This window comes from Melopsittacus undulatus, chromosome 7 (assembly GCF_012275295.1).
Source record: "Melopsittacus undulatus isolate bMelUnd1 chromosome 7, bMelUnd1.mat.Z, whole genome shotgun sequence".
NCBI classification, from domain to species: Eukaryota; Metazoa; Chordata; class Aves; order Psittaciformes; family Psittaculidae; genus Melopsittacus; species Melopsittacus undulatus.
In genome coordinates, this window is record NC_047533.1 from 2980510 (window position 1) to 2997552 (window position 17043).

The 17043-nt window shown below is 58.1% G+C and overlaps 3 protein-coding genes across 3 annotated transcripts; 2 read left to right on the top strand and 1 right to left on the bottom strand.

The window, feature by feature from the left end:
- Nucleotides 1-4510: 4510 nt before the first annotated feature.
- Nucleotides 4511-6547, top strand: LOC117436538 (vasotocin-neurophysin VT-like). Its single transcript, XM_034064943.1, has 3 exons — nt 4511-4630; nt 5710-5911; nt 6384-6547. The coding sequence occupies exons 1-3, from the start codon at nt 4511-4513 to the stop codon at nt 6545-6547; spliced, it is 486 nt and encodes a 161-aa protein (XP_033920834.1).
- Nucleotides 6548-9509: 2962 nt separating this feature from the next.
- On the top strand, nt 9510-10818 carry LOC101871989 (neurophysin 1). Its single transcript, XM_034064932.1, has 3 exons — nt 9510-9629; nt 9756-9957; nt 10769-10818. Exons 1-3 carry the CDS (start codon nt 9510-9512, stop codon nt 10816-10818), a joined length of 372 nt encoding a protein of 123 aa, XP_033920823.1.
- A 704-nt stretch (nt 10819-11522) lies between these two features.
- MRPS26 (mitochondrial ribosomal protein S26) lies at nt 11523-14835 on the bottom strand. Its single transcript, XM_034064831.1, has 4 exons — nt 14563-14835; nt 13633-13770; nt 12452-12575; nt 11523-12147 (listed from the first exon to the last, which is right to left on the bottom strand). The coding sequence occupies exons 1-4, from the start codon at nt 14832-14834 to the stop codon at nt 12016-12018; spliced, it is 666 nt and encodes a 221-aa protein (XP_033920722.1). The 5' UTR covers nt 14835; the 3' UTR covers nt 11523-12015.
- Between the last annotated feature and the right edge of the window lie 2208 nt (nt 14836-17043).

A 17043-nucleotide genomic window follows, 5' to 3' on the forward strand; every position in this document is an offset into this window, starting at 1 on the left:
GCTAGATAAGAGCTGCTTTCCATCCCCAGTACATGAGCAATGAGGTTTCTCCTCCCCTCTGCATCCCCTTCCAGCCACAGCAAATGCACAGGTCACTGAAACCCTGGTTTCCATGTGGTACCCAACGTCCTGTGGTGAATTCTGTCACTTGGACATCTATGGAGCACTGCAGCATCCATCCTCTGGCTTGTCTCTGTTCTGGCTCTCACAAACCTTGGGGGAGGCTTCAAAGCTCACAAAGCTCCTGCTTTGTTAATGAAGGATGGGGAAGAATCTACTTGTGCTTTGCCCCAACCGTATGCAAGGATGTGATTGAGGACTGGAAAAATCATTGCCATTTATATGGAGTAAAGATGCTCTCAACCTACAGGTGTAGCTGGAGGATGTTTGACGTGTGGACCAGCACAGGAGCATCGTGTGTCACTGCTGGACACCCCATTTCCCATCATGGAATCACTGATTTGTGGTTAGAAGGGACCTTAAAGCTCCTCCAGCTCCAACCCCTGTCACGGGCAGGGACCCCTTCCACTGGAGCAGCTGCTCCAAGCCCCTGTGTCCAACCTGGCCTTGAGCACTGCCAGGGATGGGGCAGCCACAGCTTCTCTGTGCTATTCCCTGATGCCAGAAGCAGTTGGGAAGGACACAAGCAGCAGATCCCTTCCCCAACCCTTAGGGGATGGATTAGAGGCTGCTGCCCCATTCCCTGCCCCATAGCAGGCCTTTGGGGCTCTGCTGCATGAGCCCAGGTGAGCAGGGCTGGAGGCAGCAGCAGCTAACACTGCCGATGAATGCTGCAGCACCCGCCTCGCATGTTGTTAGGACATCAGTGCTAATGAATGGGGCTCCTATGGGACGTGGCAGAGCAAATCCGGTGCTGGGGACACAGAACAGGGACCCTATGGCTGATATGGGGGTGTTTGGGGCACAACTTCAGTAGCCCCAAAGCATCACTTGGGAGCTGAGTGTGGGTTGGGGGCCTCGCATCACCCTGGGTACCACTGAGCATCAGTGCATGGCGAGGATGCTGCTCAAACCCCATCGCTCTGGGATCACTGATCCCATGTCTCAGCCCAACAGACCCCATATTTGCATCCCCTAAACCCCTTCTTTCCATTTCCAACACACTCCATCGCCTCTCCCTTGATTCCCGTAAGTGATTCCGCGTTGTGGCTGCAACTTGGAAATAAACATTTTATTAACCTTCCTTGACTTTAAAGAGCGTAATTACATTTTAATCTCATATTCCCCCGTTATCATTCCAGACACAGAGTCATTTGAATGCAGATCCGTCCCGGCTAATGTCATTTTACGTTACAGTAATGAAGAGACGGAGCAGGAGCGGCTCACACCCAATTTAGAGCTGACATTTGGGCTACTTCTAAAGACAAGTTTGCCCAAACAAGGCCTTTTGCATCCTCCTCGGTCCTGCAATGCCAATGGGATTCGGCTCCCGCTGTGTAGGGAAGGGGTTGGCTGGGGAAACGTGGCTGGTGCTGATAAGATTGGGCATTAAAGATGCCCACGGATGCCCCATGTGGGTGATTCAGTGTCTATGGTGGTGGGCATGGGGCAGGTTTGGGGACTCTCTGCTCCTTGGGCCCATAGAGACGTGAATCAGGGGCTGTGGTTACATTCAGCCCTCCCTGGGGGGGAATCAGCCTCATTTCCTCCAGCTAAAAGACCAGAAGTGGCCCAAATAGGACCCTTGCATCCGCAGATGGATTCATCCATCCATAATCACGGGCAGGAGACAGCCCCCCCCAACATAGAATCATGGAATCATGGAATCATGGAATGGTTTGTGTTGGAAGGGAGCTTAAAGCTCCTCCAGCTCCAACCCCTGCCACGGGCAGGGACCCCTTCCACTGGAGCAGCTGCTCCAAGCCCCTGTGTCCAACCTGGCCTTGAGCACTGGGATGGGGCAGCCACAAATGGGAATCGCTTGGGGTGAATGGACCATGGCTTTTCCCCATCATCAGCATCCCTTTTAGGCTGGCTCAATGACCCAGCCTTGCTCAGCCCCAGCTGGACCAAAGGAGGTGACAGTGGTACCCTGGGCAGGAGAGGAGGGGCTGCTGCTCTGCTCGAGCATCCCAAAGGAAGCTGTGGTCCCACTGCAATCCGTGCTGGCAAACCTGGAATGGTTTGGACAGCAAAGTGCCAGGCATCAGAGAGGGAATTGGAGGGGGATGAACCCTAGAGCATCACTTCAGTGCCCAAGGGAAACTGAGGCACGCAGGGGTAAGGGTCTGTTCCCAGCTGTGCTCTGGGGAGACCCCCCCTGCAGCCCTGCTTCAGCTCTGGGGCAGCAGCACAAGAGGGACGTGGAGCTGCTGGAGAGAGGCCAGAGGAGGCCATGGAGCTGCTGCGAGGGCTGGAGCAGCTCTGCTCTGGAGCCAGGCTGAGAGAGCTGGGCTGGGGCAGCCTGGACAAGAGAAGGCTCCTGAAGGGGAGAGCCCAGAGCAGCTCCAGTGCCTAAAGGGGCTGCAGGAAAGCTGGAGAGGGGCTTGGGACAAGGGCCTGGAGGGACAGGCCAAGGGGAATGGCTTGAACCTGCCCAAGAGAGGGGAGACTGAGCTGAGCTCTGAGGCAGAAGCTGTTCCCTGGGAGGGTGCTGAGGCGCTGGCACAGGGTGCCCAGAGAAGCTGTGGCTGCCCCATCCCTGGCAGTGCTCAAGGCCAGGTTGGACACAGGGGCTTGGAGCAGCTGCTCCAGTGGAAGGGGTCCCTGCCCGTGGCAGGGGTTGGAGCTGGATGGGATTTAAGCTCCATTCCAATACAAACCAGTCTGGGATTGTGGCATTTTTATGTTTCCTCCATTCTCCATCCTTGCTGAAGATCAGTTCAGGGTGGGATGAGCACCCAGAGGCTGGACCACGGCTCCCAGCACCCCCCATTTCCATCCCCATCCCTCCCAGCTCCCCCAGTGGAGCCCTCCTGAATCACCATCAGCCAAACCCAGCTTTCTGGGGCAGGGGACAGCAGCGGATGCTCATTAGGTGCCTGATTCCCCTTTACATATTAATTCCACGCTGCTGAGGTCACTCATGGAGCTGCTGGAAGGGGGATGTGGGACCAGCAGGAATATTCATGTCTGGATGAGGGGAGGGAATCGTTGCTGTTGTTCTCCCTGGACCGTTTCCATCACTGACACGAGTGTTCTGGGTCTCAGCACAGGTAGGACCCGATGGTTGCCCACAGCCCTAATGGTGCCTGTTCCTTCTCCTTGCTCCCTCTGCCGCTGGTTCTGTGCTCTCTAGGATGAAAAGAGGCCGATGAGCCCTGGGTGGCAATGAGGGGTCCCTATGGGCTCAGGCTGTGGCAGGATCCTGCTCTGTGGGGTCCAGAGCTGCAGCTGAGCCCCTTCGGCTTGGAGGGTGCTTTTGTGCACCCCAAAGTTATCCCCTGGCCTGGCCCATCGGTGTCCTCAGCATCCCCTCCTGGACCAGCATCATTCAAAGCAGCATCCCTCCAAACCAGCATCTTCTAACTGAGCATCCCACCTTAAACCAGCATCACTCCAAATCTGCATCCTTCCCAAAGCAGCATCCCTCCAAAACAACACCCTGCTCGGAGCCAGCATCCTCTGCATGAGCATCTGGCCCCAAACCTGCATCCCCCCATCCCCAAGGCTGCATCTTACAAACCTGCATCCCTCCAAACCCAGCATCTTCTAAACCCACATCTGTCCCTGCTCAGCATCTTCCAAACCTGCATCCTCCCAAAACTAGAATCTGGCCCCAAACCTGCATCCCCCTATCCCCAACCCAGCATCTTCCAAACCTGCATCCCTCCAAATCCATCATCTTCCAGACTGGCATCCCTCCCAAATCCAGCATCTTCCAAAGCTACACCTCTTCCACCCCAACACCTTCCAAACCTGCATCCCTCTTAACCCATCACCTTCCAAACCTGCATCCCTCTTAACCCAACACCTTCCAAACCTGCATCCCTCTTAACCCATCACCTTCCAAACCTGCATCCCCCTATCCCCAACCCAGCACCTTCCAAACCTGCATCCCTCTTAACCCATCACCTTCCAAACCTGCATCCCTCTTAACCCATCACCTTCCAAACCTGCATCCCTCTTAACCCAACACCTTCCAAACCTCTATCCCTCTTAACCCATCACCTTTCAAACCTGCATCCCTCTTAACCCATCACCTTCCAAACCTGCATCCCTCCCACCCCAGCACCTTCCCTTCTCTAAACCCACACCCTCCAATGTCCCTCCATGTGGTGCCCCTGGGAGCAGCCGGGCTCGGGGGGTGCTGGTGGGATTCACCCCCTGCGCTCAGCTCCAGCACTGAATCATCTGTCACAGATTTGCTTGGATGTGATTTGGGGAAGAAAAACAGCAGCAAAGCAACACAACAACCACGGAGCCCTCTCCTTCCTCCTCCTCCTCCTCCTCCTCCTCCTCCTCCTCCCCTGGGAAGGGGGGACAGCAGCATAAATAGCAGCCTGCACAGCACAGGGCCAGATGCAAAGCGAGCGGTACCCGTGGCACCATGGCAGAGCCTTCGCTGCCCCTCTCCTTCCTCTGCCTCCTCGCCTTGTCCTCTGCGTGCTACATCCAGAACTGCCCCCGAGGTGGCAAACGGGCGCTGAGCGACACAGCCCTGCGGCAGGTATGGGGTGGGATGGGGTATGGGGTATGGGATGGGGGTTTGGGGGGCAATGGGGGATGCTGAGGCTGCCCATCACCTATGGGCACCCCTGGGTGTGCTGTGTTCCACAGTGCATCCCGCTATGTGGGAGGGGGAGGACACGGCCAGGGGCACACAAGTGGAGGATGAGCACCCTGGAATGCTGTTGTCATCTCAAGTTTGGACACAGCAGAGTGGGGGGACTGGATACATGCATGGAGCAGGGACAGGATACATCCATGGAGCAGGGACAGGTACATCCATGGAGCAGGGACAGGATACATGCATGGAGCAGGGACAGGTACATCCATGGAGCAGGGACAGGGTACATGTATGGAGCAGGGACAGGATACATGTATGGAGCAGGGACAGGATACATGTATGGAGCAGGGACAGGATACATCCATGGAGCAGGGACAGGATACATGTATGGAGCAGGGACAGGATACATCCATGGAGCAGGGACAGGTACATCCATGGAGCAGGGATAGGGTACATCCACAGAGCAGGGACAGGGTGCATGCATGGAGCAGGGACAGGATACATCCATGCCCATGGCAGGGGGTTGGATCTGGATGATCTAAAGGTCCTTTCCAACCCAAACCATTCCGTGATTCCATGGAGCAGGGACAGGGAGCACAGGAGTTAGGGCAATGTGGAGTGTCTGGAGCCGCAGCATGAAGATGTGCTGCTGGTGATGGGGACAGAACAGGTCAGCCTGTGCCAGGTGGCACCTCCAGGGGCTGGCAAAGCAGTACCAGAAGGATGGGAAAATGGGGAATAAGGACATGGTGGGACAAGGGGAATGGCTTGAACCTGCCCAAGAGAGGGGAGACTGAGCTGAGCTCTTAGGCAGAAGCTGTTCCCTGTGAGGGTGCTGAGGCGCTGGCACAGGGTGCCCAGAGAAGCTGTGGTTGCCCCATCCCTGGCAGTGCTCAAGGCCAGGTTGGACACAGGGGCTTGGAGCAGCTGCTCCAGTGGAAGGGGTCCCTGCCTGTGGAACTGGATGTGATTAACACTCCGTGCCGGGTTCGGTGCTGACAGAATCCATCTCCCCCCAGTGCCTGCCCTGCGGTCCGGGCAACAGAGGCCGCTGCTTCGGGCCCAGCATCTGCTGCAGTGCGGAGCTCGGCTGCTACATGGGCACGGCGGAGGCTCGGGGCTGCGCTGAGGAGGACTCCCTGCCCGGGCCGTGCCGGGCGGGCGGACAGCCCTGCGGCACCGGCGGCCGCTGCGCTGCGCCCGGCGTCTGCTGCGGCCCCGGTGAGGAGAGGGGTGGGCACCGGGAGCATGGGGGGGAACGGGAGCGGAGCGGAACCCACGGGGGGGCGGTGGAAGGAGACTGAGCATCGGGAGGGTGCATGGGGGAGATGGGGCTGCCCCATCCCTGGCAGTGCTCGAGGGCAGGTTGGACACAGGGGCTTGGAGCAGCTGCTCCAGTGGAGCTGGATGGGATTTAAGGTCCCTTCCAACCCAAACCATTCTATCCGGATGTGGGGCTTAAAGCTCCCTCCTGAGCCACCACAATGGGGTATTTCCCATGCAGGATATGCTCACTCATTGTGCTGGTTATACCTCTCCCAGCCCCACTCCCTGGTTAACAAAGGGAATAAAAGCAGAGCGTGAGCATCTCAGGTGTCACCAACCCCCTTTCCCCACCTGAAATGAACCATTCCTGGGTCTTAAACCTCCCTAACCAACCCGAATAACCTGTCCCTGGTGCTTCCCATTGAAGACACCTGCACCATGGACACCTCCTGCTTGGATGAGAGCAACGACGAGGGTCAGGATGCAGCAGAGAAGAACCTGACGGTGCTGGATGGCTCGGCTGGAGACCTGCTCCTCAAGCTCATGCACTTGGCAAACCGGCAGCAGCAGGGCAAGCATCCCTCCCTCTGAGCCTGGGATGCATCCGTTCCCCATCCCGGCCACCACCGACACCGGGATCCCAGCCTTGTAAATACCTGACCCAATAAAGCCCTTGTGCACTGTGCTGGCTTCGTCCTGGCTGCTGGGATGGGTTATGGGGGCTCCAGAGGGTGGAGGGATGGATGTGGGAGCAGCACTGGAGATGGATGCGTCTCCCTTGGTGCCATTCCCATGTCCCCATCTATTCCCATGCTGTTCGCTCCCATCCTCAGTGGGTTTGCAGGGATTTGTCCCTGTTCTTACAGTGCTAAGGGCAAGAAGCTCAGAGCTGTCCTGTGAGTACCACCCAATAGCACCGGCAACACTCATGGGTGCTGAGATCCCAGTATCCCCAGTGATGGGGACAGTGATGGGATGTGTCACCATCCTGTTACCTTCCTGGGGCAGATGTGGGGCCTCGTTACCTTCAGGAACCAGCACAATGGGCTCCTTCAAGCACATTGAAGGATGACTCCTTCAAGCACATATCCTAAAAATGATAGAAAACAAGGAAAAACACCCCAAAAACCCCTAAAATCAGGGGGATTTGGCTCCCAAATTCACACAGCCCCATGGGCTTGGGGTATCTTCCCCCATCATCATCATCACCAAATGGGTGATGATGGATCAGCACCGGTTATCCCACCCTCACCCCCTATTTGGGATATTGTGATCCCAACACTCTCCCCCTATTTGGGATACCGTTATCCCAACCCTTTCCCCTATTTGGGATACTGTTATCCCAACCCTTTCCCCTATTTGGGATACTGTTATCCCAACCCTCACCCCCTATTTGGGATACTGTTATCCCAACCCTTTCCCCTATTTGGGATACTGTTATCCCAACCCTCACCCCCTATTTGGGATACCGTTATCCCAACCTTCACCCCGTATTTGGGATACCATTATCCCACCCTCACCCCCTATTTGGGATACTGTTATCCCAACCTTCACCCCCTATTTGGGATACCATTATCCCAACCCTTTCTCCTATTTGGGATACCGTTATCCCAACCCTTTCCCCTATTTGGGATACTGTTATCCCACCCTCTCCCCCTATTTGGGATACTGTTATACCAACCTTCACCCCCTATTTGGGATACCGTTATCCCAACCCTCTCCCCGTATTTGGGATACCATTATCCCAACCCTCTCCCCCTATTTGGGATACCGTTATCCCAACCCTCACCCCCTATTTGGGATACCGTTATCCCAACCCTCTCCCCGTATTTGGGATACTGTTATCCCAACTGTCTCCCCCTATTTGGGATACCGTCATCCCAACCCTCTCCCCCTATTTGGGATACCGTTATCCCAACCCTCTCCGCTCCCCTGCTCTCTTACCCTGCGGGGTCCCTGCTCCAGGCTCTTTGGGCTGGGATCTGGGGACAGCTCATCCTTTATACTGTCCCTGCGGGAGGTGGCACCTTCGGGAGGTGGAGCTCTGCCATTCCAGCGGGTCCCATCCTGCACCTCACAGGGGCGCAGCATTGACCCAGCACCTGCTCCTGGCAATGAGAAGCTTATCCCAGCCCTTCGGAGCTGGGAGAGCCAAAATCACCCCCAAAACCATTGGGAAAGGGGCAACAGCAGCCTGGAGGGATGATTCCAAGCTGGGAACACATGGGATGAAGGAATGGGGCTGTTCAGCTCAGTGCTGCATCCCGGGATGCAGGATGTGAACCCCAACATCTGCAGCATCAGGGATGTGTGGCTGCACCGGGATGCAGGATACTGATGGGAGCTTGGCCATGGGGGCATCAACATCCCAAAAAGCACCAGGAGCTGATAACTGAGGGTGTTTTCCACAACAAAACACATCCCAATCCTGCCCATGGGGCTCAGGGCACCCCCAGACCCATGTGTGGTGCTCCAGGAGGAGCACAGCTGGGCTTGAGCCACTGGGATGGTGCTGAGCCCCATTTGCATCCCATTATCATGGGCACCGGTGCCTGGCTCATCCCCAGGGCCCTGCTGCCTGACCCTGGCTGTGTGAGCAGGACCTGGGTGCCCTCAGTGCGGCCGCTGTGGCCACAGTAAGTGATGCATTGCAAAGCAAAGCGGAGCGGATGAGGAGAGGTCGCGGCTTTCCGGCTCCATGCAGCCTAATTCCCAATTAAGGAAGCACAAGGAGGGGCTGGGATCATGGCCTTGGCATCAGGGTTTGTCCATAGCAGAGGGATTGATTCAGCTCTTAACTGTGGTAATGAAGGCAAACGGTTGGGGTGAGTAGGAACCTGTGTGGCTGCATCCTCGGTGCTGTTCTTACAGGGCATCATTGGTGATGTGGTCCAGGGCATCAGGTCCGAGGAGCCAACAGGGAAATGTGGGGTTCAGGCCTTTGCCAATGGGGTTGGGTGTATCCAGGCTCCCTCAGTGCAGTCAGGGAGGGGATCGTGGTCACCATCATCCCAAAGCAGATTGAACTGGGCACTGAGCATCTCCCAGCACAGGCAGAGATGGGTGGGAAGAACCCATTGTTTCCCATCCCAGATGATCCCAGTGGAGGACTGGGGTTCGTTTTCCTCCCACCAGCAGGGATTTTGAAGCCAAGGGAAGCACGATGCCCCTTTCACCTCTCTCCTCCACCCTATTGCCTTCCTCTATCCCATCCCAAACCACACCAGAACGATCCCAATTGGAACATGGGAGCTACATGGCACAGCCTGAATGGATCAGCAGAGAAGGGCCCCAAACTGATCCACAACCTCTGCACGTTTCCATCCCTGTCATGGTCAGCCTCATCACCAAGGAGCAAACCAACACCTTGGCCTCGACCTCACGTCCTTGACCTCCAGCTATTAATGGAGCCCTTGGTGTGGGAAGCAATTCCTTGTGGTTCTTAAGGCAGGCGGGTGACGCTGGTGCCGGAATGGGTAAGCAGGAGCTGGCACTATATATCCAGGGCTGCTTTTCCAAGGGGGAAAACTGGGAAGCCTCCCATCCCGCAGCCATGCCCTGCAAGGCGCTCGCTGTCTGCCTCCTGGGGCTCTTGGCGCTCTCCTCCGCTTGCTACATCCAGAACTGCCCCATCGGGGGCAAACGCGCTGTCCTGGACATGGATATCCGGAAGGTAAGTCCCATCCTTTGCTTTTCCCAATATTCCTGCCTATCCATGAGGGAAGACGGTGGGAAAAGAGCAAGGGGGGATGCTCAAGTGCTTCCCGGTTGACTCTTCCCTATGGCTGTTCCCGAGCAGTGCCTGCCCTGCGGGCCCAGGAACCAGGGCCGCTGCTTCGGCCCCAACATCTGCTGTGGGGAAGAGCTGGGCTGCTACCTGGGCACCTCGGAAACGCTGCGGTGCCAGGAGGAAACCTTCCTGCCCACCCCGTGCGAGGCAGGACACAAGCCCTGCGGCAGCGGAGGGAGCTGTGCGGCACCCGGCATCTGCTGCGGCACTGGTGGGTATGGGTCTGGGTCCGGGTCCTGGCAGGGGGGGATGGAGAAGTGGGAATGGGGATGGGGGCCAAGGGATTGGCTTTGTGCTGTCCATGGGGTGAGGAGGGGATGAGGGAGCTGGGGGGTTCAGATGGAGAAGAGAAGGCTCAAGGGGGACCTGATGGCTCCCTACAAGTGCCTGAGAGGAGGATGGAGCCAGGAGGGGCTGGGCTCTGCTCCCAAGGAACAAGGGATGGGACAAGAGGAACCGGCCTCAAGCTGCACCAGGGCAGGTTTAGATGGAGCTGAGGAACAATTCCTGCCCCACACGGTGCTCAGGCATTGGAACAGGCTGCCCAGGGCAGGGCTGCAGGCACCGGCCCTGCAAGTGTTCACACAGCATGGAGATGAGGCCTCAGTGCCATGGGTTAGTGCTGGCCTTGGCAGGGCTGGGAATGGTTGGACTGGATGAGCTTAAAGGGCTTTTCCAACTGAGCTGATCCATGACCTGTCCATCTGCCCAGGGCAGGATTGATCCCAGCACCAGAAAGGGTGGTAACAGACCTTGAGGTTACAGGGATGGAAGCAGACAGCAACGAGGGGGCTGAGCCAGCAGCAGAGCTCCTGCAGTGCCCAGCAGTCCATGCCCCCTCCTGCTTCCATCTCGCTTTCCCAGCCTCCTCCCTAGACACTACCCGAGATCCCAGCACAGATCCTGGGGAGCTTCAGGACACGATCCTGTTATTAAACTCCATGCAATTAAAATCCCCACCGGGGGGGCTCTGAGGGTTGGTTCCTGCTGTCTGGCTCCATCCCCTTTCTCCCCCCATGCAGAGGGCTGCCTGCTTGACTCATCCTGCGACCAAGAGACGCTGTTTGCATAGACCCCCCCGGGGAGAAGAATCCCTGCAGGATCCCTTATCCATCACTGCAGGTCGGGAACAGAAGAGGCAAGGCTGTGACTCAGCCTGGAGGGATGCTCTTCATTACAAATAAAGCTTGTACAAACAGTCACAAGGGGCTGTGGGGTTTATGGGATCAAAGGGCTGGGGGGCAGGCTCAGGAGGGTGGGATGGAGGGAAAAAGGGGGGGTTTTAAGGAAGGGATGGGATGCAGAGGGACGTGGACAGGCTGGAGAGGGGGGGATTGTATGAACCTCAACAAGGTGCTGCTCCTGGGGCAGTTCAGTCACAAGGAGCAAACACAGCCTGGGGAACATTGGGAAGAGCAGCCCTGAGAAGGACCTGGGGGTATTGACTGACCTCATGGAGCAGGTCCGGAGGCCATGGAGCTGCTGCAAGGGCTGGAGCAGCTCTGCTCTGGAGCCAGGCTGAGAGAGCTGGGCTGGGGCAGCCTGGACAAGAGAAGGCTCCTCAAGGGGAGACCCCAGAGCAGCTCCAGTGCCTAAAGGGGCTGCAGGAAAGCTGGAGAGGGGCTTGGGACAAGGGCCTGGAGGGACAGGCCAAGGGGAATGGCTTGAACCTGCCCAAGAGAGGGGAGACTGAGCTGAGCTCTTAGGCAGAAGCAGCTCCAGGTGATGAGCAAAACCAGGCTGAAGGAAGAGACACACCGATGCCAGTGTCAGAAGTGATGCTGTACAGATGTGCTTTAAACCCTGCTTTGCACAAACAGGACCAAGAGGTCCCTTGACCACAGCACGAACCAGAGGCACGGTGAATTCTTACCCCCTACCAACATAAAGGGGAGGGTCGGTGTTTCCCACTAAGCCACTCAGAGCTGTTTTCCTTCATAAGCACCCAGAGGGATGGAGAAACAGCCCCAGGGAGCGCAGAGCCAGGATGTGCCTTGGGATCCTTCCTGTTCCCCACTCCCTCCACGCTTGGTGTGAAAACAGGAGGGATGATGTGGGAGGTGCAATTCCAGAGGCAGAGCAGGAGGCACACGAACACCAGCAGCTCCTCAGGGCTGAGACTCACTTGTTGTGAGCCCAGGTTTCTCCCTCACCCTCCTTCCCGCAGGCATTATCCCTTCGGAAGCAGCAGAGCCACAGGGGTGTTCCCCACCAATTCCAGGTGGATTTATCCATGAGAAGGAAAGAAAGTGGCTCCTCAGTGGAGCTGTTAGGACAACACTGTCCGCTTGACAATCCGCCCTTCCTTGTCAATGGCAAAGTTGTAGTTGCGGGGGTTGTCCAGGCATTCCTCGATCCGGGCATCCAGGTTCTCCAGGGTGATGAAGGTTTTGGCTTCTTCCTAAAGGAAGGACAAGGAGCAGCTCTTAACACATGGCCGAGGCAGCACAGGAGCTGCTGGTGCCACCGGGATCTCAGCAGGAGCTGCATCCAAGAGTAGGAAACTGCTATTCCTTCCCTTGGGATGATTCCACCCCATTCTCAGAGCACTCACTCAGCCCCCATCCCATCCACACACTGTCAACACTGCCGGAAGGTGCCAACATATGAATCCCTAAGGGAATCAGCCTCCAGCTTCCATACGGCTCCCGGAGGTGCCATCACATCCCACGCAGGCAGTGCTGGAAGTGTTGTGCTGCTCTCACCTGGAGCCGGAGAACTTCCTTCTCCTTCTCCTTCAGTAAAGCCTCCCTCTTCCTGGCTTGGGTCTCGGCAGCCTTCAGCTTCTGCAGCCTCTCCTCTTCCTCTTGTTTCCTAAGTCTCTCCTCCCTGTCGCAGGGAAAGGAAGGGAAAACAGGATGATTGATCAGGCTCTATGGGGTGGCACATTGGTGAGACACGTAATCCCTTGGGATGAAACGCAGAGCCGGAACAAATGGGAAGGAACAGCACAGCTGGGATGGAGAGCCTGGGATGAGCTCCGCATGGGGATGGAGAGAATTCCATCCTCTCTGAGAGTGGAAAACCTGAATGGAAAAGCTTTCAAAGAACTGGCAACACCACGAGTGCTGCAGACCTGGGAACCAACAGGGTCTGGCTCCATTTGGGAGCTCCAATGGGATTCTTCCAGCAGGATGTGGAAGCTGCAGTGCCTTGGCCATGTGGATGGGACTGACAGGCTTTTCCCTTCAGCCCCCTCCTGTTTCCCAGGTTGAGCAGATGCTGATGTCCTGGGAAACACGGACACTTCCAGGGTATCCCGAGGGCACTTCCCGTGTGTGACCAGAGGATGGTGCGGGAGGGAAGGGACCTTAAATCCCATCCAGTTCCAACCCCTGTCATGGCAGGGACCCCTTCCACTGGAGCAGCTGCTCCAAGCCCCTGTGTCCAACCTGGCCTTGAGCACTGCCAGGGATGGGGCAGCCACAGCTTCTCTGGGCACCCTGTGCCAGCGCCTCAGCACCCTCCCAGGGAAAGCATCCAAGACAAAAGTGTCTCTGTATAAATGCAGCTGCCTCTCATTAAACTGAACCCAGCTCTGCAAGCAGGGGCTGAACCACAAAGGGCAGGAAGCTTGCATGGATCAGAAATGTGCTTCAGAACACGAGGAAACGGCCTCAAGCTGCACCAGAGCAGGTTTAGATGGAGCTGAGGAACAATTCCTGCCCCACAGGGTGCTCAGGCATTGGAACAGGCTGCCCAGGGCAGGGCTGCAGGCACCGGCCCTGCAAGTGTTCACACAGCGTGGAGACGAGGCCTCAGTGCCATGGGTTAGTGCTGGCCTTGGCAGTGCTGGGAATGGTTGGACTGGATGAGCTGAAAGGGCTCTACCAGGCCGGCTCATCCCACAGTGCTGACCCCACAGTGCTGACCCCACAGTACTGACCTGCGCTCCCGCTGCAGTGTGTTCTGCTCCTGGTTCCAGGCCATGAGGCTCCTGTGCTCCTGCTCCAGCCGGGCTGAGTCCTCCTGCGTCAGCAGCGCCTCCCGCTTGGCCCGCAGGACCTCGGCCCTGAACTCGGCCCTGGCACAGAGGGGGCTGCTCAGCACCCGGGGGGGGGGGGGGTCCTAACCCTGCCCCCCAGCCCTGCCCCACTGGGATCTAGGGTGTTCGAACACCCCTGCTGCAAAGGGGATCCAGAGCCTCCAAACGTGTCCTGCCCCACAGCAGCCCCATAGATTGACAACCAGCCACACACCACAGCAGCTCAACACGGTCACAAGCCCAATGCTTTACTGCTTCACATGTGCCCCACTAACAACCCCCAACCCTCCTGTGTCCCATTGTAACCCCAATGACAAGTCCCCTGTCCCACAGTAGCCCCACAGCCGCCCCATACCCAGAGTCATTGACAGCCCCCAATCCTCCCCTGCCCCACAGCAGCTCCACAACCAGCACATGCCCCACAGCAGCCCCATAGATGGACATCCAACCCCACATCACAGCAGCCCAAAATGGCCATAAGCCCAATGCTTTGCTGCTTCACTGGTGCCCCACAGCCAGCTCCCAACCCTCCCGTGCCCCATTACAGCCCCCAACCCTCCCGTACCCCACAGTAGCCTTAAACCCTCCCGTGCCCCACAGCAGCCCCAACCCTTCCCCTGCCCCACTGCACCCCCCAACCCTCCCATGCCCCATTAAACCCCCCACCCCTCCCGTGCCCCACTGCAGCCCCCAACCCTCCCCTGCCCCATTGCACCCCCCAACCCTCCGTGCCCCACAGCACCCCCCAACCCTCCAGTGCCCCATTGCACCCCCCACCCCTCCCGTACCCCATTGCACCCCCCAACCCTCCGTGCCCCACAGCGCCGGTACCGGAGCGCTCCAAGCACCAGGCGGTGCTGCCGGTACCGCTCAGTGATCACCAACAGCTCCTCGGGATCCACGGGCGGCGGGACCTTCAGCCTCGAGGCCTTGCTCTTGGCCGGGGGATCGTGGCGGCTCTTGCGGCCCCGCACCGGGACCAGACCGGGGCCGAGGCCGCACCCGAGGCCGGGGCCTGGACCGAGGCCTGCTCCGAGGCCCGGTCCCGGTGCAGGCCCCAGCGCAGGCCCCGGCCGGCACCGCCACCACAGCGTCCGCAACATGGCGGAGCGGGCGGTGCGTGTGGCGTCACCGCGGGGCAGTATGGGAAGGGGACGCGCTGCGAGGCATCATGGGAAATGTAGTCCGCCCCACTGCAGCCTACAGGGGCTAATAGGGATCCTATGGGAGCATTTGGGATATGGACAGGGCTTCCTATGGGGACGGTGTCCTATGGGACAGGGACATGGGACACACACCCCCCCCACACACACAGTGGGTTACAGAACACTGTGGGATGCGGACACATCCCAATGGAAAAGGGGACACCTACCTGCGGGACTGGGAATCCCATCCCATAGGATATGGATCCCCTATGGAACAGCCCTGTCCCTCTAAACACACACCCCAAAAGGGGCAGCATCCCCATGGAACACAGCCATTCCCACCGGGACACGGCACCCCGCACGACACGGTGTTCCCTATGGGATACGGGACGTGGAACCTCTGGGATGTGGGACACAGGATACGGGACATGGAACCTCCGGCATGCGGGATATGGGATACGGGACATGGAACCTCCGGGATGTGGGATATGGGATACAGGACATGGAACATCCTGGATGCGGGATATGGGATACGGGACATGGAGCCTCGCTGGGCATGGGATACAGAGCACGGAAACCCTGGGACACGGGATGTGGGATATGGAACGTGGAACTGCACAGGACACAGCTTCACCTGGTCAGGGGCGCGGGACATGGAACCTCGGGATAGGGGACATGGAACCCCCGGGATAGGGGACATGGAACACCGGGATATGGGACATGGAACCTACTGGGATAGGGGACACGGAACCTCGGGATAGGGGACATGGAACCCCCGGGATAGGGGACATGGAACCCATGAGGGGCCCTTGGACACGGAACCCCTGGAATAGGGGACACGGAACCCTCGGGATAGGGGACCCGACACCCCCGTGCGCATGCGCACAAACAGTCCCTTTATTGCCGCTCGCTCGGTGCCGCTCCCCGCTCAGCGCTCCCCGTCCCGCAGCACCGCCCCCTGCGGGGGAATCGGTGCGTGGTGGGGGGGGGGGTCATGGAGCAGAGCCCGCACACACATCCACATCCACATCCCGGTCCTTATCCCCTTCCTGGTCCCCATTCCCATCCCTATCCCCATCCTTTTCCCTACCTCCATCCCAGTCCCCACTCCAATCCCCATCCACATCTCCATCCCGTTCCCCATCCCCATCCATTTCCTACTCACATCCCAGTCCCCATCCTCATCCCAGTCCCCATCCCCTTCCCTTTCTCTACCTCCATCCCGGTCCCTATCCCCTTCCTGGTCCCCATCCCCATCCCTATCCCTATCCCCATCCCGGTCCCCATACTCATCCCTATCTTCATCGCCATCCTCGTTCCCATCCCCATCCCGGTCCCCATCCCTTTCCCTATCCCCATCCCAGTCCCTATCCCCATCTCTATCCCGGTTCCCATCCCCATCCCCAATACCATATCAATCCCCATTCCTATTCCCATCCCCATCCCCAATACCATATCAATCCCCATTCCTATTCCCATCCCCATCCCCAATACCATATCAATCCCCATTCCTATTCCCATCCCCATCCCCAATTCCATCCCTATCCCCATCCTAGTCCCTATCCCCATCCCCGTCTCCGTCCCGGTCCCCATCCCCATTCCTGCCGAATCCCTGTCTTCGTCCCGGTCCCCATCCCCAGTTCCATCCCTATCATCATCCTTGTCCCCATCCCCATCCTAGTCCCTATCCCCATCCCCGTTTCCATCCCGGTCCCCATCCCTGTCCCCATCCCGATCCCCATCCCCAATTCCATCCCCATCCCCATCCCTGTCTTCATCCCCATCCCCAGTTCCATCCCCATCCCGGTCCCCTCCTACCCCGCTCACCAGCAGCGGCTCCTCCCTCTGCGGCCGGCACCGGGGGGGGCGACAGCGCCAGAGCGGGGCTGAGACCTGCGGGAGAGCGGACACGGGGGGATCCATGGGGAATCCCGAGGGAATCCGGGGCTTAAATCCAAGGGATAACAGCGCGGGGGGGGGGAATCCCAGGGGGTTAATCCAGGGGGAATCCAGGGGGGGAATCCATGGACTAATCCTTGGGGAATCTGTAGGGTTTAATCCCATGTGGTTAATCGATTACCCCAGGGTGTTAATCAAAGGGGTAATACCAGAGGGTTAATCCGGGACAGTTCATTCCATGGGGTTAATACAGGTTTTAAGCCAGCAG